The 24682-nt window shown below is 50.2% G+C and overlaps 1 protein-coding gene across 2 annotated transcripts in view; it reads left to right on the forward strand.

Annotated features, from left to right (window-relative positions):
- LAMA5 (laminin subunit alpha 5) overlaps nt 1-24682 on the forward strand; it is a 166300-nt gene that overhangs the window by 118820 nt on the left and 22798 nt on the right. The window contains exons 30-59 of one of the 2 annotated variants that reach the window (XM_084645460.1): nt 255-456; nt 1024-1150; nt 2511-2650; nt 3579-3694; nt 4387-4598; nt 5875-6079; nt 6322-6466; nt 7048-7188; nt 7754-7915; nt 8175-8276; nt 8368-8451; nt 9823-10053; nt 10680-10793; nt 11142-11269; nt 12558-12638; nt 13304-13518; nt 14140-14240; nt 14888-15068; nt 15864-16007; nt 17002-17153; nt 17251-17361; nt 18320-18431; nt 19555-19725; nt 20985-21181; nt 21346-21462; nt 21788-21942; nt 22847-22988; nt 23522-23624; nt 23823-23936; nt 24195-24374. In XM_084645460.1, coding sequence (XP_084501586.1) covers nt 255-456; nt 1024-1150; nt 2511-2650; nt 3579-3694; nt 4387-4598; nt 5875-6079; nt 6322-6466; nt 7048-7188; nt 7754-7915; nt 8175-8276; nt 8368-8451; nt 9823-10053; nt 10680-10793; nt 11142-11269; nt 12558-12638; nt 13304-13518; nt 14140-14240; nt 14888-15068; nt 15864-16007; nt 17002-17153; nt 17251-17361; nt 18320-18431; nt 19555-19725; nt 20985-21181; nt 21346-21462; nt 21788-21942; nt 22847-22988; nt 23522-23624; nt 23823-23936; nt 24195-24374 — 4385 coding nt within the window. The remainder of the gene's footprint in view (nt 1-254; nt 457-1023; nt 1151-2510; nt 2651-3578; nt 3695-4386; nt 4599-5874; nt 6080-6321; nt 6467-7047; nt 7189-7753; nt 7916-8174; nt 8277-8367; nt 8452-9822; nt 10054-10679; nt 10794-11141; nt 11270-12557; nt 12639-13303; nt 13519-14139; nt 14241-14887; nt 15069-15863; nt 16008-17001; nt 17154-17250; nt 17362-18319; nt 18432-19554; nt 19726-20984; nt 21182-21345; nt 21463-21787; nt 21943-22846; nt 22989-23521; nt 23625-23822; nt 23937-24194; nt 24375-24682) is intronic. The other variant, XM_084645461.1, reaches the window with a different exon arrangement.

Here is a 24682-nt window from a genome sequence, read left to right on the forward strand (position 1 = left end):
TCTGTAACAGCAATTCAGTGTGTCCGAATTCCTACTCTTGTTCATCACTTACCACTAAGTTAGCCATACAGGATTCCTCTCCCTCCCTCAGTGCTACATATGGTAAAGGCCCCAAGGAATCCCTGTAAAGGCTCCTTCCTCGCCATGGGGTAATCTGGATTGATATTATAGGCAAGTCTCTCTCATGCCAGAGCTTATAGTTCTCTTTCCACTGCCAGTGATCCCATGTGTTGTGTTTTCTCCCTCTGGTGCAGTAGTTCCTGCATCCCATCAAGGTTTCTGAAGCTTTCTCAGTCCATTGTCCTGGAAGCAGGCCAGGCTCTGTCAATCCCTCCAGACTTTCCCCTGACTCACATCTTCACAGTGGCTCCAGCTGGCACTCCCACTGAGCCATCACCTCGGCCTCCGACTGCAGTGGACTCCTCAGCAGAGTTCATTCTCCTGCAGCCTTCCCAGGTAATGAGGACAGACTGCAGCTGGGCTGGGCTTTTCCTCTCAGTGGCAATGGGATTGTTGTGTCAGATGGTTGCACCGTAGGCATGCACTTGCTCTGTGCAAGTCTTGGCAAAGTAGCAGAAAGACTCACACGTGCACCTGTGGCCTTCCCTTCCATCTTCATTAACCACGACACAGTTGTGCTTTCATCTGGGCTTCTCCAGTATTTTGTTCTGTGGATTGCTTCATAATCCACATGGACCCTCCTCACCGCCCAATCCTGCTCTGATTGGTTCTCAAAGTCCCCTTCTGCAGGCTCCCAGCAAGGGCTCTGCAGGCTGGGCCCCATGGACTACAGCCTGAGAGCTTCTGCCTTAGAGTAACTGAGCTTGGTGGTTCCGGGAAGATGGAGAGGCTAACTGTGAATGTCACATACACAAGGGAGACGGAGTCCCCAGTGGTGCAAAGCATTCTCCTGCTGGCATGTTGAAAGGGATGTGATACTGGTGCATTGGAGAGGGATGGGGATTACACTGGAAGAGGAAAGTGTATGTCAACTCTGATTTCTTTACTCTTTGCTCCTGCCAGGCTGCTGCTGTGTTTAACAGCCGGATCCAGACGCTGGGTCGCTATGCTTTCATTGTGCACTATTACCAGCCCAACCATCCCACGTTCCCTGTGGAAGTGTTAATCAATGGTGGGCGGATTTGGCAAGGTGAGCAGAGCTGGGAGTTAGGGAGAGGCTCCTGGGACTGAGGGACATGGGGAAAGTGGTCTGTAAACTCCTTTTGAACCCAGATCACTCGTAGGAAGTTCCTGGAGGAAGGCAGAGAGTCAAGGGCACCCAAGCTGCCTCTTCCTCCTACCCAGGACCCTGGCAGCAGCTGTGTGAGAAATGTCCCAAAGGGGATAGAGATCTGATCTGGGTACTAAAGGGCTCTTTAATCTGGTGGAAACAGGTAGAATAAGAACCAGCATCTGGAAGTTAAAGCCAGATACATTCAAATTAGAAGTGAGGCACAAACTTTTTAACAGTGAGAGTGATTAACCATTAAAACTAACTACCCAGGGGAGTGGTGGATTCTCCATCTCTTGAAGCCTTCAGATCCACCCTGGATGCCTTTCTGGAAAGTATGCTTTGGCCAAACTCAGGTTATTGGGCTCAGTACAGGAGTAACTGGGTGAAATTCTGTGATGGCCTGTGATACACAGGTCAGATTAGATAATCTAATGGTCCCTTTTGTCCTGAAAATCTGTAAATCTATGAATCTAGCTTTTCCATTGGACCGCCTGTAGAATTTATCTGTTTTCCCATATACGAGCTGGCTGCAGCAAAGGTAGAACCAATGGGGCACTGGTGCTTTCAGTTACTGCAGCAGACTCTAGGAAGGTGAAACAAAGGCCCAACTGTTGAAACTTGGGTGTATAAAGTGAGGCACCTAAATCCACAGTTAGACACATCATTAAAGTGGCCTGCCTTTCAGAGGTGCCGAGCTCCTGAAGGTCCCATTCGCTTCAGTGGGAGCCATATGGGCTCAGCTATTTAGGGGCCTAACTGTGAATTGACCTTGACCTTACACAGTGGGCCCCTGGGGAAGGAGATGGCTTCCAGCTGCGCACTGTTTCCATATCCACCACCGAAAAGGATCGATTTCACAAAGTCCAGTGCAGAGGGGAAGATTTGCACTAGGTTTTGCACGATGCTTTACCTAGCAATGGAATGGCAAGCGAATGGCGCTCACACCAACACACACATCACACACTGGGCAGGCTCTTATGAAACTCAACCCCTTCCCTGCTGGCTGCCTTTATTCATCTTCCTCAGGGTCTTCACTCAGACCACAAAGCCCTGAAGCTGGACCCTGGAAGCTTTGACTTGGCTTGGGTTGCCTCCCAAGCTGGCTGAGTCAATGTCTGAGACATGAGGACCACAAAATGGGCCATTCGGGGGAGAGTTGGTGTGTGCTGCAGCTCACAGCTGGCTGCCTTGGCTTTGCTTTGGATGAACTCGAGTGGAGCAGGCTGGGGGTGGGATAGAGGCGGCTGAGGGGCTGACGTCTCTTTTGGCCTTTCAGGCCAGGCCAAGGCTGCTTTCTGCCCACATGGATACGGTTGTCGGAGTGTGGTGGTTGCCGAGAACCAGATCATCCTGGACCTTACGGATAACGAGCTGACGGTGATTGTTCGTGTGCCAGCAGGCCAGCAGCTGTGGCTGGTAAGTGTATAGCTGAAAGGCTCCCTCACCGCAAGACCTGGTTCCAGCCCTGTGACAGCAATAGGAGCAGGGTTGTAACTGGATTTCTAGGGCATTTTCAGTAGGGTAGTGGCAGGGAATGTTTCACACCATTTCCCCCTTTCTGAGCCATCCTGCTAAGTTGCATCCACTGTCGGGAAATGTGGCATTGTAGCTTAGAGGGTAGGCTCTGTGGAACCCACCACTAATGGGCAACAGCCACCAGGAACTATGTTATGATATTACCCCTCTCTATGATAGTAGAGAGGGGAGGAGACTGAGCTTAGTCAAGCTGCTTCAGACAGTCCGATGACAGCCTGTGAAGGCCAGGAAGAAATTCCCTTCCTACCATGGATGCACATGCGCTGTCATGATCATATTTTGCACTTTTGCACAATCAGTTTCATGCACTATTGTGAAAATACTTTGCACTTGCACTGCCTCTTTCATCCAAGGATCTCTAGAGACAGAGGCAGGTAAGCATTATTATCCCAATCGTCCAGATTGGGGAAACTAAGGCCCAGAGCTCTTAAAGGATTCACCAGAGGCCACAATGCCAGTCAGCAGCTGAGCTGGAAACAGAAATCCGGTGTCCTGACTCCGAGTCCTATAGACTTACTGCCCTTGGTGGGTATTTTGCTAGCCTCAATCACATGGGGTATTGGCTGTTGCCTGTGGCAGCATACTGGGCCACATGGACCAATTGTCTTTTCAAAAGACAAGCACTTGGAAGTGTTGCACCATATCCCAGTTGGTGAGACATCAATCATTTGTAAATACATGCTCAGGCAGCTGAGTGAGCTGACTGGCTGCATGTGCTTCTTGTGGTTCTCTTTGGTTTACCTAAGCCATTGCAGGGAGGAAGCACTGAACGCCAGGGTGTGGCTGGTTGCTTTGTGTCTTGCTGCAGGATTACATCCTGGTGGTGCCTGAAGACAGCTACAGCTCCCATTATCTGCTGGAGGAACCCCTGGACAAATCCTACGAGTTTATCAGCAGCTGTGGGGTCAATAGTTTCTACATCAAGTGAGAACCTTGGTTTTAAAGTGACCCTGTTCTGCTGCCCAGTGGCTTTGCAGTCTCTATGGAACAGAAATAGTAGAGTATAGGCCATTGCTGGGGAAATGCATCCACCTAGGATGCTGGAATTGTTTGCTTTAATTGCTTCCCTTCTCTTGGCCATGCCCAGTTAATTAATAAATTAATAAATCTGCTGGATTTTTCAGTACCTGGGTTTTGTTTTGCTCTGATTCACGCTGATTTGGGGTGGTTTGACTCCAGGGACCCTGGGGGACTTAAATGACACAACACCCAAGTTAATATTGGTTAAAATCTTGGTTTTAGCTTAAGCAGATGAGTCTCCTTGGCTGGTATCTAAAGGAGCATTCAGAGGTCCTTAATGTCCTAATATCGAACCTGAACCTGCACTGTATTGAGTGCCCTTGACTCCCACTGACTTCAGTAGTGGTTGAGGGTGCCCGGCACCTCTTGTGAGCAGCCTGTAGACCATCTGGGAAGGTAGCGGTGAGGTTGGGAGTGCCCTGGTGTTGAGGCATCTCATTTAAATCAAGTCTGTCTTATGGAGATTTGTCATTACTTGGGAACCTAACCTTGCCTTGGAGAAAGTACCTGCAGGGGAAATCAGCCCTGAGGATGCTCTGAGGGGAGCGTGGTCTAAGAAAGCCCAGCCCAGGAATCTCTTCCCCCTTTCTTTGCAGTCCCACCACAGCATCCAAGTTCTGCAGGGACTCTGCCATCTCGCTCTCTCTGTTCTACAACAATGGAGCACAGCCCTGCCGTTGCCACGAGGCGGGGGCCGTCAGGGGCCAGTGCGAGCTCTTCGGTGGGCAGTGTGCTTGCAAATCCAACGTCATCGGCCGAGAGTGTTCCCGGTGTGCCACCGGTTACTGGGGCTTCCCCAACTGCAGGCGTGAGTTACCTGTTCTGTGTTTTGGGAGGAAGGCTCTGCTCCTCTCAGCTCTGAGGGCTTTGATGGCTGCTGGGGGCCAGATGCCTGTTCTGTAGGCCTTGAAAATGGCCGACGAGGATAACCCTGTTTTCTGCCTCCTTATGGGAGTTGAAGGTTCCAGGAGATTTTCCCTATGAAGTTTGTACTGTTGGGGGTGGGGGAAGAGGTTAAACAGCAGTGCAGCTCATATCATTATGTACGTGCTCTGGAAGTGTGTGTGCTAAAGATCCTTTCCAGCAGGCACTTCCCCATCACCATTCCTCTCAAGTAACCTGAGGTTCCCAGTGTATTTGTGGTGTTTAAAGATTCACCTCATCCAGGACACCACTTCTTTGCTTGTCCCATGGGTTGTTAAGCTGGGTTTCACCGGGTTGTTTATGGGCACTTTTACTGCCAGCCTCAAACCTGACTTAATGGTTTTCCATGCCTGCTTCTGCAGTTAGCAAATACAGATTAGCGTGCACATGCAAACTCCAAATCTGGGGCTAAATGTGGTCCTAATTCTCTGCCCATCACTGGTGATTGTCAATATTTAGTTAAACAAAACAAAACCAGACTCCCCTGTGTCTTCTAGCTTTGCATTTCAGTCAGTACCCTCCCAGTCCATTCTCTGGGCAACAGCGGAACAAGCATTGCTGTCAATTTTGCCAAGTTCATTGGTGGGGCATATAATCCCCTGGTCGGGCACCCTGTGCAATGCAGACCAGTTGTCGTGAGATGGAAGAGCCGCCTGCTCTGCCACGCTGTCCCTCATGTGCAGGGTTCCTCTTAGACTCCAGAGCAGAAGAATCTGACTCCTCTCTGCACGCTGCCTTCCTTCCCTTCAATAAATTTGTAGTCGGGAAATGCCTCCCACTGCCACCCTATAACAGGCCTGAATGGTTCACCTTGCAGATGTCTGTTCAGAACTGATGTCCTTGGCTTTTGTTGGCCCACTTAAATCCCTGTTCATAAGCTCTATGACAAACACAGGGAAGCCCTGGTGCCAGTCACTTGATTGCCCTGGTGGATCCTACTGGGATTGGACATTGGTGTCTGAACAGGCAATGCCAAGGTGCTGTTCTGAGGCTGGTTCCAATGCCAGCCTTTCAGACAGTCTGGCATGCAGATGGGCAGAGCATAAGCTCCTCCGCACCCGCTTTTGTCGATTTGCAACCTTGGTGTTGCTTGGGCTTTGTTTTATCCCAGGGTTCTTACTGCTTCCACAGCGAACTCAGCTGCTTCCTTTCTCTTGCAGCTTGTGACTGTGGGACCCGCCTGTGCGATGAAGTGACGGGACAGTGCATCTGCCCACCGCATACCATCAAGCCTGAGTGTGTCGTCTGTGAACCCCAGACCTTTGGCTGCCACGCCTTGATTGGCTGTGAGGACTGCAATTGTTCTCGTACAGGAGTCCAAGAACTGGCGGAGCCAGGATGCGATGCGGACAGTGGACAGTGCAGGTGAGGAACAATGATGGGACCATGGTCGCATGGAGGAGATGTGCCAGGAGCAGCAATGGGATCATTAGCTTAGACATCTGGCTTTATGGAGCGCCATGGAGTATGTGAGCAGGTTGGGAAGGGAGGGTAAATTAATAACCCACTGGTGTCAGTGTTGTATTCTTCGCATTGGCGCTGGTTAGGAATTAGAGGTCAGCAGAAGGCCAAGTACCTTCATTCCATTGCTGCTGTGTCCCACGTAGGTGCAAACCCAATATAATTGGACGACGGTGTGATGTCTGCTCCCCTGGCTACTACCATTATCCGCACTGCCGGAGGTGTGACTGTCATCAGGCAGGGACGGAAGTGAGCGTGTGTGATCCGGTCACTGGGCAATGTCACTGCAAGGTCAGTCTAGTTACCACACTCCGGTGATGCTTGTCTGGCCAATTTAATTCCCCTGCTCCGACAACGTGACCTGGCTGGCCCGTGGGAGAGAGGGCATGGAGAGATGGAGAACAGGTAGTGCCTAGCATGTGGCATCCTGTGTGCTCTGTAGGGAATGCCCCTCAGCTTCATGGCACACTTGGGTCATTCTCACCTTTGATTCCCAAGAGGCTCTGTCAACAGCAGAAATTGGATTGAAAGTGTCAGTGACGAGAAGGCCTTTTGCTGCAGCACCACTGGAGAATAACTCAGCTCTTCAGTGGCCAGATGGCAACCCGCTCCTCTGGGTGGTGATCCCAGCCCTGGCTGGGCACAGGAAAGCTTTGGCAAGTGCGGGGGAGTTACATTTGGACAGTGAGCAGAGGTTAATGGCTGACGAGGGGTTTACCGAGCAAACCTGCTCATGAATTGAATAACGGCATCGTTTTACAGCCCCTCGGCAGCGTTTTGATAACTGCTGGCGCAGTCTGCCATCCTTTTCCATACTTCTGTAGCAATTGTAGGGGAAACTCGGCACACCCCATTGTTCATTTTTCTTCCAGGAAAACGTGGAGGGCGTGAGGTGTGACCAGTGCCGCCTGGGGACCTTCTCTTTGGATGCAAACAATCCCAAGGGCTGCACCAGGTGTTTCTGCTTTGGAGCAACCGATCGCTGCCACAGTGCTGAGAAATACCGAATGGAGGTGAATGGAGGGCTGGGGTTTGGGGACCTCGGTGGTCCTTTCCTCTCTGTTCAGTGGGATTCTGTTCCTCCCAGACCCCAGGTGGTTTCTTTCTCCTGCTCTGTGCTACGTCTGTGGGATATCCTGGAGCGCTGGGGGGTGGGTTTAACCATTTTCATGCTTGTACATTCAGCCTGCTCAGCTGAGCCCCAGGATCCTTCGCCTTTGGGAGGTCTTGGTGCTTTACAGAAGGTGCCACAGGAATCCCTATGGGTTGGGAGTTCATGGGGGCAGTTCTGAGGTTGCAAATAACTTGAGCAAATCCACTTCTCTAGAAACGAAGGAACAGGATTGGAGCATGATTGGGATCCCACTGGCCTCTTCTCGGCGCCCCGTTTTATAGAGCGTGAGCCCTGTATTGAGACTCTGTGTCCTGGAGTAACAGTAACCGAAATTCCAAGGACCGTTCTGCAGCCCCCACCCTGTCCCACGTGCCTGAAGGAGCACGAATGCAGAGACATTCCCTGCGCCGCACGTGAGGTGCTCTCGGAAAACAGGCATACAGCTCTCTCTTGCTCTCTCCTAGTTCCTCAACATGAAGGGGTGGGTGTTACTGAGCGGAGACCGCCAAGAAGTGGCCACCTCCCTGAGACTAGAGGAGGAACTCATTCATGCTGACCTGAAGAACATTCCCGAGGCCTATCAGGAGCTTTACTGGCATGCACCCAGCTCTTACCTTGGAGACCGGGTAAGAGAGAACACACCCGGCCAAAGTCCCTGCATGCTCGTCCCTCACATTTGTCAAGGTGATGAAGCAAACACTTGTCACATGCAACCCTGATCTTCACTGAGCCTCAGCCCAATGGCCTGCTTTGTGCCATTGCCGGGCACTCTGATTTAGTGGGGGTGTGTCTGATTATGCTCACCAGCCATGAAGACCACAGTAGGTCACTTAGCTTAGTGGTGATAACAGCGTCTTCTGCCTGTGTTGTTTGGCTCTCCCCTAGGTGTCCTCCTATGGCGGATACCTGCGGTATGAGCTTCGCTCAGACACCAGAAGGGGTGATGTGTTCATTCCCATGGATCCCCGCCCGGATGTCATCCTCAAGGTACAACCTCAGAAACCCCTTCTGATAGGGCATCAGGGATAAATGGTGCTTCCAGCCAGTGACTTACAGGACACCTTTGTACCTTCCCCAGGGAAACCAAATGAGCATCATGTTTCTGGAAGGCACTTACCCTTCCCCTGGAGATGTACATGAAGGCCGGCTGCAGCTCGTGGAGGTGAGTTTGGACACACTGTGCGCGTTCCCTGGAGTTTGAAGGAACAGACAGCGCTAGGCATAGAGCCTCGAGAACCGAATGTTGTTCCTCTGTACTGTGGCCTGCAGTCTTGGCAACTTTTTAACATGTCCTAGGAATTTGGTGCAGTCTGTGACTGCCTCAGAACCTGGAACACTTGTGTGTCGCTAGGGTCATCCCAGAGAGAGAGTCTCTGTGGAGATGTGTTGGAGAAACATTAGGGTGTGTGCTCCGGGAAAGCAGGAAGAGTAGCAAGATGGTCTAGAGGATGGGGCATCAGCCTAGGACTTGAGACTGGGGTTCAATTCCTAGCTCAGCCGCAGACTCCTAATGTAACCTTGGGTGAGTCGCTTACTGAACCCTGAGCCTTGGTTCCCAAGGGGGATAGTACTTCCTGGTGGTGTGGTGAGGACAAATCCACTTATCCTTGTTTGGTGCTCAGATGCTACAGCTGGTAGAGGCCATTCAGACAGAAGAGAGGGTTGCCCTGAGTGCAGATGCTACAGGGCTAGTAGCTTTAAATGCTGCCTATTGCTGGTAATTCTCACTCTTAACACTTTCATTTTGTTTGAACGCTCAGAAGTTTCTGTTATAAATTCCATACAGTTCTGGGGCTTTCGTCTGAGACTTTAAGAGCCAGGTCCTGTCTGCCTTGTGGGGACGTTAAAGGGTTAAGTGTTCAGCCTATCATCCGTGTTTGCAGGTGCATTTTTTTGTGCCGACATATTTGCATCCATATCTTTGAGCAGGAGGTGAATCGCAGGAGTGCATGTTGGCCCTTGGATGCCAAATTGGGAGCACGAGTACAAACTGAGTTGGCAGTAGGGAGATGGACCTTGTGAAAATTCAGGCCTATTGCTCCCACGGCAGCCTTTGTTATGCTAAGCATTTGCATTGACATCCTGGACCAAACGTTCCCCTGCACAGATGCTGTTGTATTGTGCATCAAGTGGCTTCTGCCCTGCACCCAAGAGAAGCTGCATGTATGTGGCTTGTGAGGTTTGTGTGCATCTCTGGAGATGGAAGGCACTGTGTGAATGGGAGCTCTTCCTAATGGCGTGAAAGCATCACTCGGGCACATGGACAGATTTTTCACTATGCTTTTTGGGAATGGGCCATGGGCAGAGAATTGGCTTTGAATTTTCAGACAAACTTCCAGTGGAGATGGAAGGAGGAGGTCTCATAGCTGCAGACAAGTGAAGAGTTTTTGGGATATTGTATGGATAAGCCCCCCCAGGGATGAGAGGGTTCATTTAGCTGGATGATTGACTGAAATATCTCCAAAGGGGCAGAATCAGCAACCCAGGGCTTGCACTTACTGCATGGTAACGCTAGAGTTTCTCTCTTCACCAGGGTAACTTCAGACACACTCAGACGCACAACCCAGTGTCCAGGGAAGAGTTGATGATGGTGCTGGCTAACCTAGAGCAGCTGCAGATCAGAGCACTCTTCTCCCAGCTTGCCTCATCAGTATCTCTGCGTCGGGTGGTCCTAGAGACTCTAACGGAGACCAGCGTGGGCAACCGAGCCAGCAACGTCGAACTGTGCTTGTGTCCGGCAAATTACAGGGGAGATTCCTGCCAGGTAGGGGGAAGAGGTGAAGTGCTTTTGCCAGGCTCAAGTGAAATTATAGGAGGTCTGCTCATATGATGCACGTGAGAGGCGAGCACTTCCCCTACGGCCGTTGCACTCAGCAGTTAGGTTTGGATGTGCCTCATTGTATGTTAGAATGCAGGGAAGATTCTCGAGCGCAAGTTTCCTCAGCCAATCCCTGGCGTGCGGCTCTTTAATGACAACTTGACTTGCACCTGCCGGTTTTGTAATGACGTCCCAAAATCGCAGCAAACTATACAGTACATGTGCTCCATCTCCTGCTATTGCCCACGTGCTCTGCTTTGTTTGCTGTGAGATTTGCATGAGCTAGAATTTTGGATAGTGGTAGTGGGCTACTGTGGGGCTTGCTCAGGGGTCCAATGCCAGCATTAGGTAAATATCTGAAAGCCTTAAATAAGTCTTTCTGCCTGACTAGTTGGCTCATGTTGATTGTGGGGGGAAGATTTTAACTAAAAAAATCTTGACCATTGTCCCTTTTAATCTATTCTGTGTCTTGAAACCCAGTGTCATGTATGGAAGGTAATTACGCTAGTATGCTAGCTCTGTCTAAACATGTTTGACTCATGTGTCACTACTTCTTCTTCTCCTCTCATTAGGAATGTGCTCCAGGTTATTACAGAGACACCAAGGGCCTCTTCTTGGGAAAATGTGTTCCGTGTCATTGCAACGGCCACTCAGATCAGTGCCTCCCAGGGTCTGGAATATGCATCGTAAGTAGCTACCCATAAGTACAATGTGTGCTCGTCCTCACCAGCTGACTAAGAGGTTCCCTCCAAAACACAGTGACTGGGTTAAGTGGTTACCAAATTACTGTCTTGATCGCTGAAAATCTTCATGTGCCATTTCAAGGGGATTTATTGTCTTCAAGTCAGTTTAGGATGAGGAGACAGGGTGTGCTGGGGAAGAGGAAAGGATTTAGGCATCCAGATGTGTAATGGGGCATCGTCTGTTCTAACCCACCCCGTTGGAACAACAATCCATCGTAATCCTCCAGAAAACCGTGGTTTGAACGCTTCCCTGGAGAAATACCAAACATGTTTTCTGTCTTGTCCTTGCAGAACTGCCAACACAACACGGAGGGAGATCGTTGTGAGCGGTGCAAAGATGGTTATGTAGGCAACTTTTCCCTCGAGGGGCCACTGCAGTGCATGGGATGTCCATGTCCTCTTTCCGTTGCTTCCAACAAGTAAGCGTCTTCTGTGAAGTTCTTTCTCCTGTTTTTTCCCATCCACAGAGTAGTCTGATTTCTTCCCCTGATCCTGAGGGAGTTTCTTCTGGCTGCCAGGAGAGATGCGCTGCCATGTCATTCCCAGTTCGTTCATTCCTGTTTTGGCTGTTTACCAAGGAAAGAGGACACTGCTCCCCTTTTTATTAATGCTAATAATGATGGGGTAGGCCATGGAGGGAGGAGAAAGGCCCACAGCTCTGATGTGACTAGTGCAGCCAGCAAGAGTTTTTTCTTTCTGAAGGAAATATTAGTAATTTCTACAGGTGTGAAAATATTAGCGACAAAATGTAAACATTGTTTTGTATTGATTTAGCAAATCTTGTACCTAAACCAGTTCAAAGTTCCGATATTACATTTCCCCCAAGTCAGCGTAGCTCATGTTGAGATTTCAAAATATCAAGTTTCAAGGTGATTTTGCGATTCCATTCTTGTGTGATTCTCTCAAGGGCTGGACGTTCTGCACTGGCATTTCACTCCTATAAACCAGGCTGTCCTTAGCCCCTGACTCCAACCACATCTAACTTGGTACTGCCCTCGACGCTAACTCTAGCCAAGGGCCACCTGCCAGGCCATATGCTGGAATCCCTCACGCCTGGTCCCAAGGCTAACCCTGCACCAATGCTTCCTACATCCCAGCCTTTGACCCTCCTGTAGGGACGAGAACTGGCCACCTCACTGACACTAGCCTGGGGGTACACACCAATGAAACAATTACACATATCCCGAAGGCCACAACCCTAACTCGGGGAGCTCCACTGGTCCTAAACCTACCCTGCGGGGCCCTGTTAGCCTGAGGCCTAATTCTAGCCTGTGGAGGCCTATTGGCCTCAACCTGAACCCAAGCCAGGGGTGCATTATACACCCCAACCTTCACCTGGTACCTACTGCCAGCCCCAACCCTAACCTTCTACCCTGGGGGTCCCTATTGGCCCCACCCTTCTGCCTATCCTGGAGAACCAGACCCGCCACAACCCTTGCCCTGTCCTTGCACCTGTTGCCGACACCAGCACTAAACATTTCCATAGCCTGTGTCACAAATCACTCTTGACACCAGCCCTTGCCCTGCTGCAGATCCAAACCCTGACAATAGCCCATGCCCATGAGCTGATCCCGACCCCATTCCCTTTTCTATGGCCACAAACCACTCCCAGCCCTCACACAACCCCTAAGTGAATGACAAGAGCCCCCTTTGCCCTGGTACCTTCAGAGTAAAATAACCTTTGACGTTTGCCCCGTGTTATTTCAGCTTTGCCATTGGATGTGTCCACAAGGGCTCCACCATGCAGTGTCTCTGCAAGCCAGGCTATGCTGGAGCCATGTGTGAACGGTAAGGGCCTGGTAATTACGGGAGGGCACGACCGTGGGGGTTTTTCTTCGTCAGAGTGCAGCTGTTGCTTTGACAGAAGAGAAGTTTCCATAGTGACGAAAATAAAATTAGAAGCCCCAGCTACGTTGGCACAGGAGACTGAGGAGAAAGCGATTGATTTGAGTTGTGAATCCTCTCTGTTGTGGGTTTGGCTTCCGTTATTTTGTGGAAGAGGCATAAAATACCAGCTGCGATTGCAAGGCAACACCTCTACGAATCCAGCAGCAGGGCCTGGCGGCTCCCAGGACCAGCAGGAGTTGGGCCCACTTGATTGCTTATATGCTGTTCCTTTGTGCATCAGTGTGGGCTCAGCGTACCGCTGGGATGTGCCCTATTACTGTCTCCATTACTGGCATAGGGTGTCATCTTGGCCAAGTTCCCGCAGCATTCTTTGCCTTGATTACCCACCTGTAGAGCAAGAACAGGGACACTTCCTGTGAGGCTTGATTAGTGACCATGACGTGCTTTGAGTGGAAGGTGCTGTGGGAGTCCAAAACATGAGGCTAATTATTAGCTGTAACTGCCCTGTAGTCAGTAGTTGTGCAGCGCTTCAGTGGGAGCTGGGGGGAGTGCGCGCGAGCATGGCTGTTGCTTTAGCTCCCTTTTAACCGGCTACAATTTTAAAGGTGTGCCCCAGGTTACTATGGCAACCCCTTAGTGATTGGCAGTTCCTGCCAGCCGTGCGACTGCAGCGAGAACACGGATCCCAACATGTTGTTCAGCGACTGCGACTCTCTGACGGGCACCTGCACAGGATGCATGCACAACACGGCCGGGCCCCGGTGCGAAGTGTGCGCCCCAGGGTACCATGGAGACGCGGTGGCGGCAAAGAACTGCACGAGTAAGTGCGGCACCGAGGCGGGGCCGGCTTGCAAATGCATTTCGGGGGTAGTGTGTCACGGGCATGTGCAGTTAGCCAGCCTGCGGGCACAGCTGTGGTCATCACCTGGGTAGGTTCTTACAAAGCCGCTAGCTTGGTCTCCTGGCTTTCAAAGGGTAGGCTGGTTAAAAATAAAGAGTGACAAAACAACCCTCTTTAGCAGGCATTTAAAAATTGGACCCAGGTGGTAAAGCTCTGACACTGTAGCAGCCTTGTCAGTAATAACCACTAGTGATATTAACCAAATTATTATTTCTGTGCTTGGGTGGGTTTGCATAGTACATTTCTAACCTTACAGGGCCCTGCCATGAGGAGCAAATGGTAAAATCCAAGGCGCTGGTCCTGCAAACTGCTGCTCACAGAGATAGGTCTTACTCCGGCCGATAATCATGTGAATAAGGGATGGCAGGATCAGTCCCCGTATATGAGAGAATGAAGACGACCAGTGAACTCCCACAGTTGACAGGATTTCCTCCCAACAAATTATCAAATCGCATTAAATCCACCAGAAACAGGATGGGTCAGAGTGCCTGGCTGGTCTTTTTAAGTTGTCGGGTAAATGGGTGTGTTTCTTCCTGGCAGGATGTAACTGTTTGCCGTGCGGGACTGAGTCGTGTGACCCTAGAACTGGCCGATGTCTCTGTAAACCTGGAGTGACAGGTCAGCACTGCGACTGCTGTCAGGTAAAATGAATCGTGGGTTCCCCCCACACGCACTGTGAAGCCTCCATCACTATACGCTTGGCTGGTGCTGAGTCACTGCACGCCAGCTCCACTCTTCTGTAGCCTGCCCTCCCATTATGAGCGCACTGCGGTTCCTGGGCAGAGACAGGAGGATAATGGCTGCTGTGCCAGCAGATGGCTGAGCGATATGGATGCAGTTCCTGCCTACACCAGGCAGATACCTAACAATAAAGGTCAATGTCTAAAGAACCTGGTTCCGAAATGATGGGAGGAGGGGTGCTAACTGCAGCTTTGATGCTTGTAGGAAAAAGGCACTTAACCCTAGGGTGGATTTCGGGGATCCTAACTCCCCATCTGGAGTAAGCAGACACCAGGTGAGCTTACGGACACAATGCTGCCAGTGCATTTCTATCTCAGTCCTATTGTGCAACCTGCCCATTGGTCCAGCATTTTGCCGTATTGTGTGTTAATTTTATGCTCCGAAGAAATGCCTCTGGGAATTAAGTTCAGACTATGGATCACATTTCAGCGCTGGCCAGAGTGACTGTGGAGCTGTGTGTCTCTGGAGATGAAAGGCTAGCGTGTCCTCCCAATTGCCTCCCCTTCCTGTGTGTGATAGCATGCTAATTACCCACGTCTTTCCCTAGGATGGGTACTATGGCTACCATGGCTGCTCTGGCTGTCGAAAGTGTGACTGCGACATTGGATCCATAGACACAAGCTGCCACACTGAAACTGGTCAGTGTAGCTGCCAGCCCGGGGTGACTGGTCTTCAATGCCAGCAGTGCGCACCAGGCTACTGGGGGCTCAGCGGGCATGGCTGCACAAGTGAGTTTCTTCACTGCTAGTAAATCTCCTAGAAGAAATATCTGGACATCTCTGGGCTGCTTTGCTGCAGTGCCAAAGGGCTGTGTTAGTCACTTAGCATGAACCCGGTCCCTTCTCACCACAGATATGGGGATGTTGTGTTTTACGTCATCCCTGTGGTGCTACAACTGGAGAGCCCCCCAGTAGCGTTCCAGTTTTGAGATCAAAGAAACCATCCTAATTCCATGGAGGCTTTTAATCGTTGTTTGGCATAGTTTATCTTTATTGTTATGATCTAAATGACAAAGTGTTGCGTGGGCACTTGGCATCACCTAGCAAAGGGCCTGATTTAAAAAAAAAAAAAAAGTTAGGCTTCAAAAGCGCGTTTGCCCTTTCCACCCCTTCCGTGTGCACCAGCAGTGATCACAGCTGCTTGAGCAAAGCAGGTAAGTGCTCGAGTTGCTAACTAAAACCGCTTTCCTGTGAAGCAACCCATCCAGCTGAAGAAAACTCCCAGCGATTCCTGATGCAAGCTGGGTGTGCAATTGCAATCTGAAGTTTTTTTTTAAAACAAACGGTGACTCTAATGTACAGAACAACATGAAACTTCACTAGTCAAAGGGGAGGATTGACTCAGCTAGTCTCGCCTGCCATTAAAAAAAGCATGTTCACAGACCCACGCATTGGCCCTTGTTCGTTCATTGATTCTTTTCTGTGGTGGTGGTTTGCCCTGTGATGGAATCCCAGCGTTCCCTCTTTCAGGGGGCTCACTAGGTCAGGGCAAACCTCCCTCAGCTGCCTCCTTTTCATTGGCAGAGTGTCAGTGTAAGGGGAGCTCCTGCGACCCCCGGACTGGGGAGTGCACCTGCTCCAATGGCCTGACGGGGAAGCAATGCGATACCTGCATAGAGAAGTATGAGATCCCTGTAGCAAACGGCCCGGACAGCATGAGGTGTGAAGGTTAGTAGCATCATGTTGTCTCTTCTCCCACTCTTCCTCTCCCCCCCCCCCCCCCGGCTTTATTGCAGGATTGAGGTAGAGCCGGCTGAAAAATGGGGGGTGGGAGGGTTTCACAGAAAATTTGACCTCTAAAACATTTGTTTTCGTCTAAAAAATTTCTATTTTTGGTGGAAATTCAAAAACTGAAAATGTTTTGGCCAGAACAAGAAATTGGCCATAACCCAAAATATTTTGATTTGGAAATGCTGCTGCAATGCACTGGGAATTGTAGTTAAGCTGCTTCATGTGCCGATTCTCCTCTATAAGCTGAGCTCCCTGGTAACCCTACCATCTCCTTTGAGTCACCCCAGGTTCCCCTCTTGGAGAGGGGAGAAGGTGCATCATGGGAGTCTCCTGGCCATGGTGCATTGTGGGAGATGTAGTCTGATCAGTACTTGCTAGAGAGTAACCTCTAGGAGGCAGATCCTAATTGTCAGTCAGATCCCTGCAGCGTGGTGGCCCCTGGCAATAATTAAAACATTGACGGTAAGCTTGGCAGATAGCACCCTGCCTTTTGGCTGGTTTCCTTTGTGCCCCTAGGGCAGATAACAGAGGAACAGTGTTAATCAGCCTAATAGTGGGCATGGCTCTGATCTCACCAATCAGGAGTAACTTCATCAGAGTTATGTGGGGTATGCTGGTGGGAAGCTGCTGTGAGACCAAGAGCAGGTCAGCTGACAGTTTACACTCCTTGGCACACCCCTAAAAGCACTTGGAAATCCTGACCCTTTGTGCAAAGGGATTGAAAGGTGACCAGGGGACCCCAAGTTAACACCTTCTTCAGAGGGGAATCCAATTCAAGAGGCAGGAATTTGGAGACGTGGTTCCCCCTTTGGGTGAAAAAACTGTCCTTACTATGGTCGTAAGGAAGGGGGAAATGGAAGGAGAAGCCCTGGGTGCTGAATAGCTGGTGTCGCATCAGAGCCATTTACTCACCACCCCTTGCTCTTGGCAGTCTGTGACAGCTGTGTGCTGCTTCTGCTGGAAGACCTCCAGAAGATCGAGGCCTCTTTCCCCATCATCAGGAACCAGTTGATCAACCTGAATGCCAGCTCCATCGCTTGGGCCCGACTGCATGGTCTGAACAGCTCTGTGAAAAACGTGTCTGTATGTGGAGGGCTTAACATGTTCTTCCCGCTGGCTTAGTCTCTACATGGGACTCTGGTCCTATTGCCTGATTTCCACCCCCACCTCTCTCTTTCAGAACCACCTGCGCGAATACCAGAGATCCATGAACAGGGTCAAGCAAAAGGCAGATGAGTTGGAAGACGAGAATGTGGAACTCACTCAGGATTTGAATGCACTGCAGCACAAGGCAGGGTGTTTCTCCTCCCCCTGCTGATAACACTGCACGCACAGAATGCCCTTCCCTTGTTCATTTTCATAACAGTGAGTGTTAGGTGCCCATGGGAGGAGCCAACGGTGCTAGTTAGGGCCAGGCCCAGTTTGAGCAGCTGCTGGACACTTGACTCCTGCAGCACCCACCGCTAACCCAGTCCTGGGGTCACCCACCATGCATTCTGCCAGGGAACCTGAACCCCGATCTTCAACACCCCGCTTATCCAGGCAGGTTCCTTTCTCTGAGCCGAAACGGCCCATTGTGTGCATGTTAAGGAGACTTTTAGATGTGGTCAAATATCCAGCCCTCCTCCCCCCAAACCACCATTTCATTCTTCTGCAGTATTTAAACCCTACCCTTTGGAGGGGAAAGGTATCCCCTCTTGATTTAAGACAGTCCTGCCCCAAAGCGCCTACAGTTTACTCAAGATTCAGGGGCTGATTCTTAATTGGGTACATAAAATGTGTGTACACTTGCATGTGCAAGTGATTTCTACACATTGGATAACTACCTGTGCAAATGGCCAGCATTTTCGTATGTGTGTAGTTACATGACCTGACTGCATTTTTGTACATCCACTTGCAAACTTTCAGAACCTCAAAGCTTGTACGTCTTCTGCATTCCCCCGATTAATATGCAGGCTGTGTTGGCACAAGTCATAATGTGTAACTGTGTTATGAGCATGAAAGATTTTTGTCGACGATGGACTTGTGATTTTTTTCCGCATCCATTTCGTTATGAACACAATTGTTCACTAACTTCTGTCCACACATGAAGATAAATCGTAGCAGAGTACAGTACCCGTGCAAATCCCTGCAAAAAAGCTGACACTTTCAGCTCTGTGGTCCCAAAAGCTGCCCGATGCCAACCTTGCATTACGGCTTATGTTGTATCTCACCAAATGCTTCAGCTAAACCAGTGATTTGTTTTGTAGGCAACAATGACTCATAGAAAAGCAAACCATCTGCAGGAGCAGACAAAAGAGACCTACCAGAGGGCAGAGCACCTGCCAATGAGTATCCAAGGTACCCTGGATAGCATTGCAGGTAAGTGACCAGGTGTAAGTGTAACTGTTGTGTTGATTTTTCCCCTGCCCCAAATCCCACGCTCTCGCTGTTTTCAAGTTGCTCAATGTTACCTTTGATAGTGTCTGTCAGGGGAGAAAGTAACTTAAGGGACTTACCGGTATACCAGAGTCCTGAGCAGGGGGTGGGCCTTTAAATCCCCAGGCCCTTTATATCGAGAGGCTCCGGCTGTGGTGGCGGCGGCTGGGAGCCCCGAGCCCTTTAAATCACCACAGGAGTGGTAGCTGTGGCAGCGGCCAGGAGCCCCGGGGCTCCGGCAGCGATTTAAAGCCCCGGGGCTCCCAGCCGCTGCTACCACAGCGGAGCCTCTGGCCCTTTAAATAGCAGTCAGAGCCCCGCTGCCAGAGCCCTGGGGTAGCAACAGTGCCCCAGGGTTCCGACAGCAATTTAAATGGCCCGGTTAGTGTTAGTGGCGGCCGGGAGCCCCAGGCCCTTTAAATCACTGCCAGAGCCCCAGGGCTCCCAGCCGCCGCTGCTACCCCGGGGCTCTGGCAGCGGGGCTCTGTGGCAATTTTAAAGACCCAGGGCTCCGGCCGCTGCCAGGAGCCCTGAGCCCTTTAAATCACCGGCCTGGGGAAGCTGCCCCCTGCCTGTGCAGTTGGCGGTATTACAGAGAATTCTGTGGCCAGTGAATCTCAGCTGTTTGGATAAATGCCATATTTGGTGAAGCACATTATATTTACACTTATGTGAGAAATAGGGGCCATCTGCAGTGCTCTTCCCAAGAGTGATTGAGCTACATGGAATCTTCCTTGCCCCCACTGTCTGAAGTTTGCCCCAGTAAATCTAGAGGAGAAGGCAACCTACAAGATGGATTATTTGGGAAATAGTCCAGTCTAGTGGTTACAGCAGAGGGTCTAGAAACTTGTCTGAATTCCAGCTGGGTTATTCCCCCACTTCACGACTTGAAGCAAGTCACTCCATCTATCACTGGCCATCAGGACTCCAACAAAAAACGGATGCTGTTTTAGCTGAGTGGGAGCTTTTCGAAGTACTGGGGGAGGAGAGATTGCTTTCACAGCTGAGTATGGGGAGACCACGTGCTCAACTGGTGGAGGACCACGGGTCGTGGCTTTCCCTGCAGATTTGGTGCACCAGATGGACAAGTTGGGGACTGCAGACATCAGCATGGCCTCCTCTGAGGAGTTCTGGCAAAAGATGGCTGAGGTGGAAAGGATGCTGAAGGAGATGAAGGAACGGGATTTCCTCAGCCAGAAAGGGGTGGCGGAGCGTGAACATGAGAAGGCTCAGAAATGTAAGTCTAGCTCAGGAGACACAGGGGATGGGCAATGCCAAGGTGCAGTGCTCCTTGGGCTCTTTTTCCACACTGTCCCAGCTTGAGGGCATTACTGCAAACATTATTTATTGGGCATGCCATTGCTGTTATCCTGTTGCTGTCACCAACAGTTGGAGAGTTACACTGTTGAACAGAATATGCCCATCTAGCTTTTACAGGCTAGGAGTGTCCAGTACCGACCTCCTCAGCAGTCCAGCAATGAGGGGACAGTAACTGATAGTCCCGTTTTAGTCTCTTTTGCAAATTGCAAAGGTGCTAATATTTTTATTATAAATATAATTATATATATAATAAATATAATTATTTGCAAAGGTCCTAATAAGCGCCAGTGATTTTTAATGTTCGTTCCAACAGAATTTAGCTCCTTTGTACAAGCAAGTTCATGTACAATCAGAAGGCTTAGTATTTGTTTAAGTGCATTTGAATTTCATTAACTTAATGGTTCTGTATGACAACACTTAAAAATGTAGTTAGTGTTTTAAGTTTGTGTGTGTGTGTGTGTATTTTTTTTCTCACATGCACCTATACATGCTCATAAGTCTTGTGTTCAGTTGGTTGAGTAAATTGTCCCAAATGGTGACAACAGAAGTGTGTCGTTCCTTGCTCAGAGAGACATGGAGCCTGTGATTCCCCAGGGAACCTCCATTGCAATGCACCACTCTAACCAAACGATACTCTGTTGCAAGAACCTCAGGGCCAAATTCTTCTCTCCGCTGGCATCACTGGAATTACTCCAGAAGTGCACTACTGTAACTGTGGGAAGAGATTTCGGATAGCAAATGGATCTTTAATCTAGCAGAAAACAGCACAGTGAGATCCGATGGCTGGAAGCTGGAACTAGATGCATCCAGATAAGGTGCACATTTTTAACAGGGATGGTAATTAACCATTGGAACAACTTACCTCGGGATGTGGTGGATTCTCCATTACTTGGCAGCTTTAAATCAAGAGGGAATGTCTTTGTCTTTCTGAAAGATTTGCTGTAACTCAAACAGAAATTATGGGCTTCATGCAAAAATTACTGGATGAGGTTCTTTGGCTTGTGTGGTCAGAGGAGATAGTGATAATGGTCCCCTTCTAGCCTTAAAATCTGTGCTTTGAGACCAGAATTGGGCCCTAAGCCTTTCGAGCAGTTTCCACTGTGTACTCAGAAAGAACTCTTAAATGTTGGGGAAACAAGAGTTTCCAGGCAATCTCCTTGTGCTCTCTGTCATCAGTGCTCCATCGTGTGAGGAGCGAGCTGTACAGCAAGTGGGAATCCAACCAAGACCTGGTGAAGAGCATCAAAGACTTACTGGCTCAATATAGCTCAGAGCTGATGGATCTCCGAGATGCTCTCAATGAGGCTGTGAATAAAACTAGGCAGACAGAGGACTTGAACAGCCTAAATCGGAACAACCTTGAGGAGATCCAGGTACAAAGAGGGGTTTATTTGCATATAGGAATGCAAAGGAGCTGATGCCATTGGGTGGACGTGCATGGCTTTGGCAGCGGCTAAGAAATGTCTAGTATAATCTAGGTCTTGTCTGTTGCTTGATCCTGTAGCTCCTAACTAACGCTATCCATCTGTGTCTCAAGCGAAAGAGTGAGGAGTTGCAGAAGCAGTACAGGGTGGTGCAGGACACTCTGCAGATGGCTGAGGACTCCCTGGTCCAGGTCTCGGGTCTTCTACAGATAATAGAGAATGCAAAGGAGGTGAGTGATGAAAACACTCAGGCTTGTCTGGTGGATTCTGGGTTGAGGTGTGTCAGATGGGCTAAAGTGTGCCACCAATATCAAGAGGGACAAGGCAGGGGGGGGGGGAAGGGTGTTGGTGGAGTTGGCAATAGCTGTGGGGAAGGGTGGAGGAAGAATGGTGGTGTGGATGAAGGGCATGGTGCTAGCAATGGAAAATCAGCCATGTGCTGGTCACCTGCCAGCCCCCCGGAATGTGTCTCTCCCTTCTGGGTGTGTGTCCAGCTGCAGAAGTGAGGAGCTGGCAAGGTTGGTGAATGCCCCTTGTGGGCGTGTCATTCTGCAGGAGTACGAGAAGCTAGCTGCCCGGCTGGATGGAGCCAGGTACCCCCTGACAGAGCGGGTGAAGAAGTTTTCTCCCGCCAGCAGTAAGATCCCAGTCGTCGAAGCCGCTGAGGAGCACGCTAGGCTCCTGGATGAACTTGCTCGGAACCTTTCCAGGTAACATCCCTCGCTGCCCCAGCTTCACCCCGGCCTGTGTGGGCCCGGAACTCTCGTAGTCTGCTCCACTTCTCCTTCCTGCCTGGATCAAGGATGCTGAGCCAGCCATCGGGTAACTCCACTGATTCTGCTCAGCATCCTGCTGTCCAGCACATTTGCTAGAGGGACTCCGGCTGCTTGTGTAAACAAGTGGTGATGTGTGGTCGATGGGCCTCTCCGGGGCACTTGGAGGGATCTGAAGATTGCTGAAGTCCCTGCTTTGAAATTCATCTTGGGATAATGTTTACATGTAAGAATTGATGGATTACCTGTAGCCCAGCACTCGCCAACATCCCTCTGGTAGCAAGCCAGTGTGTGATGGAGAAGGTATATGGGTAAGGACAGTGCTGGTACAGGATGTGGCAGTGACACCCATTAATGGGACGAATTTGAGTCTAGAACATGTCACGTCTTCAGGATGTGATCAGGTGACCTCAGACCCAATCGATGTCCGAATGCTGCTTGTCATTCATTATTAGTGCTGTTTCATTGGTTCTCTATCTCTTCCACTCTGCACAGCAATAAGCAGAAGAGTGATCCTCCCTCACTCCCACCCCACTGTTTCCTGCCATGGATCATGGAAGGGCTTCTCTCTCAGAGCTGGTGTCAGCACTGACGGGGATTCAAAATGGACTGGGCACTGCAGATCTCTGGACCCAGGAGTGGGGCGGGCGGGAGCAGGAAATTTGGACCCCAGGATGGGGAAGCCAGTTGTGAGTGCATGCTGCTGTGAAAACCCCACATACAGGGGGTCTCCAAGTGGGGAGCCCAGGAGAGTGATGTGTGTTGCCTGTGCCTGGATCTGGCCCCTGGTGCTCTGCTGGGCTTCTGGCAGTGAACTTTATTTATTTGTCTTCAAATGCAGCAGTATCCAGGGCGCAAACCAGGATGGGTTTATCCAGCGAGCAATCAATGCCTCCAACGCATATGCCAGCATCATCAAGGCTGTGAAGAATGCTGAGAGGGCAGCCAAAGACGCCGATGAGGCAGCCGGTGAAGCTTTGACAGTATGCAATTTCCCTTCAGGGCCACACAAACCATTGCAAAATCCTGGCTCCAATAAGCTGGCCCAGTGCCCTTTGCTTCCCTGGCCACACTGCAGCTCTTTCTGCTGATATACGACACTCCTGTCACCCCTTCCATCTGAGATCTTGGTGCTTTGCAAACACTAATGGGCTCAGCCTGACCTTACTGCAGTGAGACAGCTGTTGCTATCTCTACCTTGCCAGATGGGGAAACTGAGGCAGTGAGCCGTTAAGTGATGTGCCTTAATGACTTTGGCATCTGGTGTCTCAATTTCTCTTCTCTGTTACCCCTCCCCATGCATACGCACAAACACACGCCTCTTCCCAGCAAAACGCTTGCCTGAAGGTGGTGCAGATGCTTTCTGACCAACATTGGCTATTTGCCTATCATTTAGCCTTTGCTGAGACTGGGGAATGGGGACTTGAAGTCCTCTTCCAACTCTAGGGCTCAGCTGCTGAACCGCTTTGTGCCAGGCCCCCGACAGTTAGTGAGGAGGTGTCCTGTGTGTTTGTAGAGTGTTGTATCGGGAGATCTTGGTACCCTATCTAAAGAGCTGAAGAAGAACAGCAGTGCCCTGGAGCAAGCCGTGAAGAGGGAGCAGAGGAAACTCAATGAGGGTAAGAGAGGGGCCAGCAGTGGACACAAGTGTTCCAAGGAAATTGTTCTGTGTGGGAAAGATAGAAAGCACTCTGTGTGTCCGTGTGGGGGTGGGGACGGAGGGGAGGGGGTTTTGGGTGGAAGTGATGGTGTGTGATGCGCTTTGGAGGAGTGATAGATGTACAAACACCTAACGTGTTATATACATCTAATTCCAGTTATTAAAGGGACATTGCAGGCAGTCAAGGACAAACTGACCGATCTCCGAGAGAAGAAGGAGCAGCTCCTGAACCAGCTGCGATCTGTACAGAACATGCTGGACAAGGACCAAGGTTTGTCTGTAGGCAGTTTCTTCTAGACAAGAGCTCTGCACATCACAAGAGTAAAGCTTGCTGTAGTCTCTTCTAACCCACAGGGCAGTCTATGATCTTGGTAGGTAGCCAGTGGTTTGCCCATCCAGTGACCTTGCAGGTATATACCAGACCCTATATATTGGTTAAGTTTTTCTGACTCCAGCCGTAAGCTAGTAGCTCTGCCCTCCCTCATGCTCTTTGCTGAGTTTACGAGACTTGTCTCCTTTCCTCTCAAAGATAACACCACGGCAATTATTCAGAATGCCAAGGCTGCAGCTGCAGCAGCCAACGACACGGTTGCCAGGGTGGAAGATGCATTGAGCAACATGAAGAAGAACCTGGATGAGTGGAAAGACCAGTATGGAGGCCTTAAAAATGAAGAGTTAAACCAGGCAGTTCAAGACGCCAAGAAGTCTGGTATGTAAAGAGGGGGGTTAGCAGTGGAAAGTGTGCTGGAGATAAGGGACAGGGACACTGCTGTCATCATGAAGCACTTCACTGTGGTATCTAAGTGCTGCTCTGTCTCTGTTGTTCCCTGCTGACAAGTTTAAAGGGAGGCTGTTGTGTGTCCCCCTATTATTTCCTATCTTTGCAAAGTCCAGGTCATCCACTGGGGCAGGCTGTGGATGTTCTTACAAAGTGCTTGGATGCACTTTTCAGCTGTGTTTTTAAAAGCCACTTCTGTTAATGCTGCCAGCAAGTCCTGCAAGAGAGGTGTGCACATC

Source organism: Lepidochelys olivacea (assembly GCF_965140295.1).
Source record: "Lepidochelys olivacea isolate rLepOli2 genome assembly, chromosome: 13".
Taxonomy (NCBI): Eukaryota; Metazoa; Chordata; order Testudines; family Cheloniidae; genus Lepidochelys; species Lepidochelys olivacea.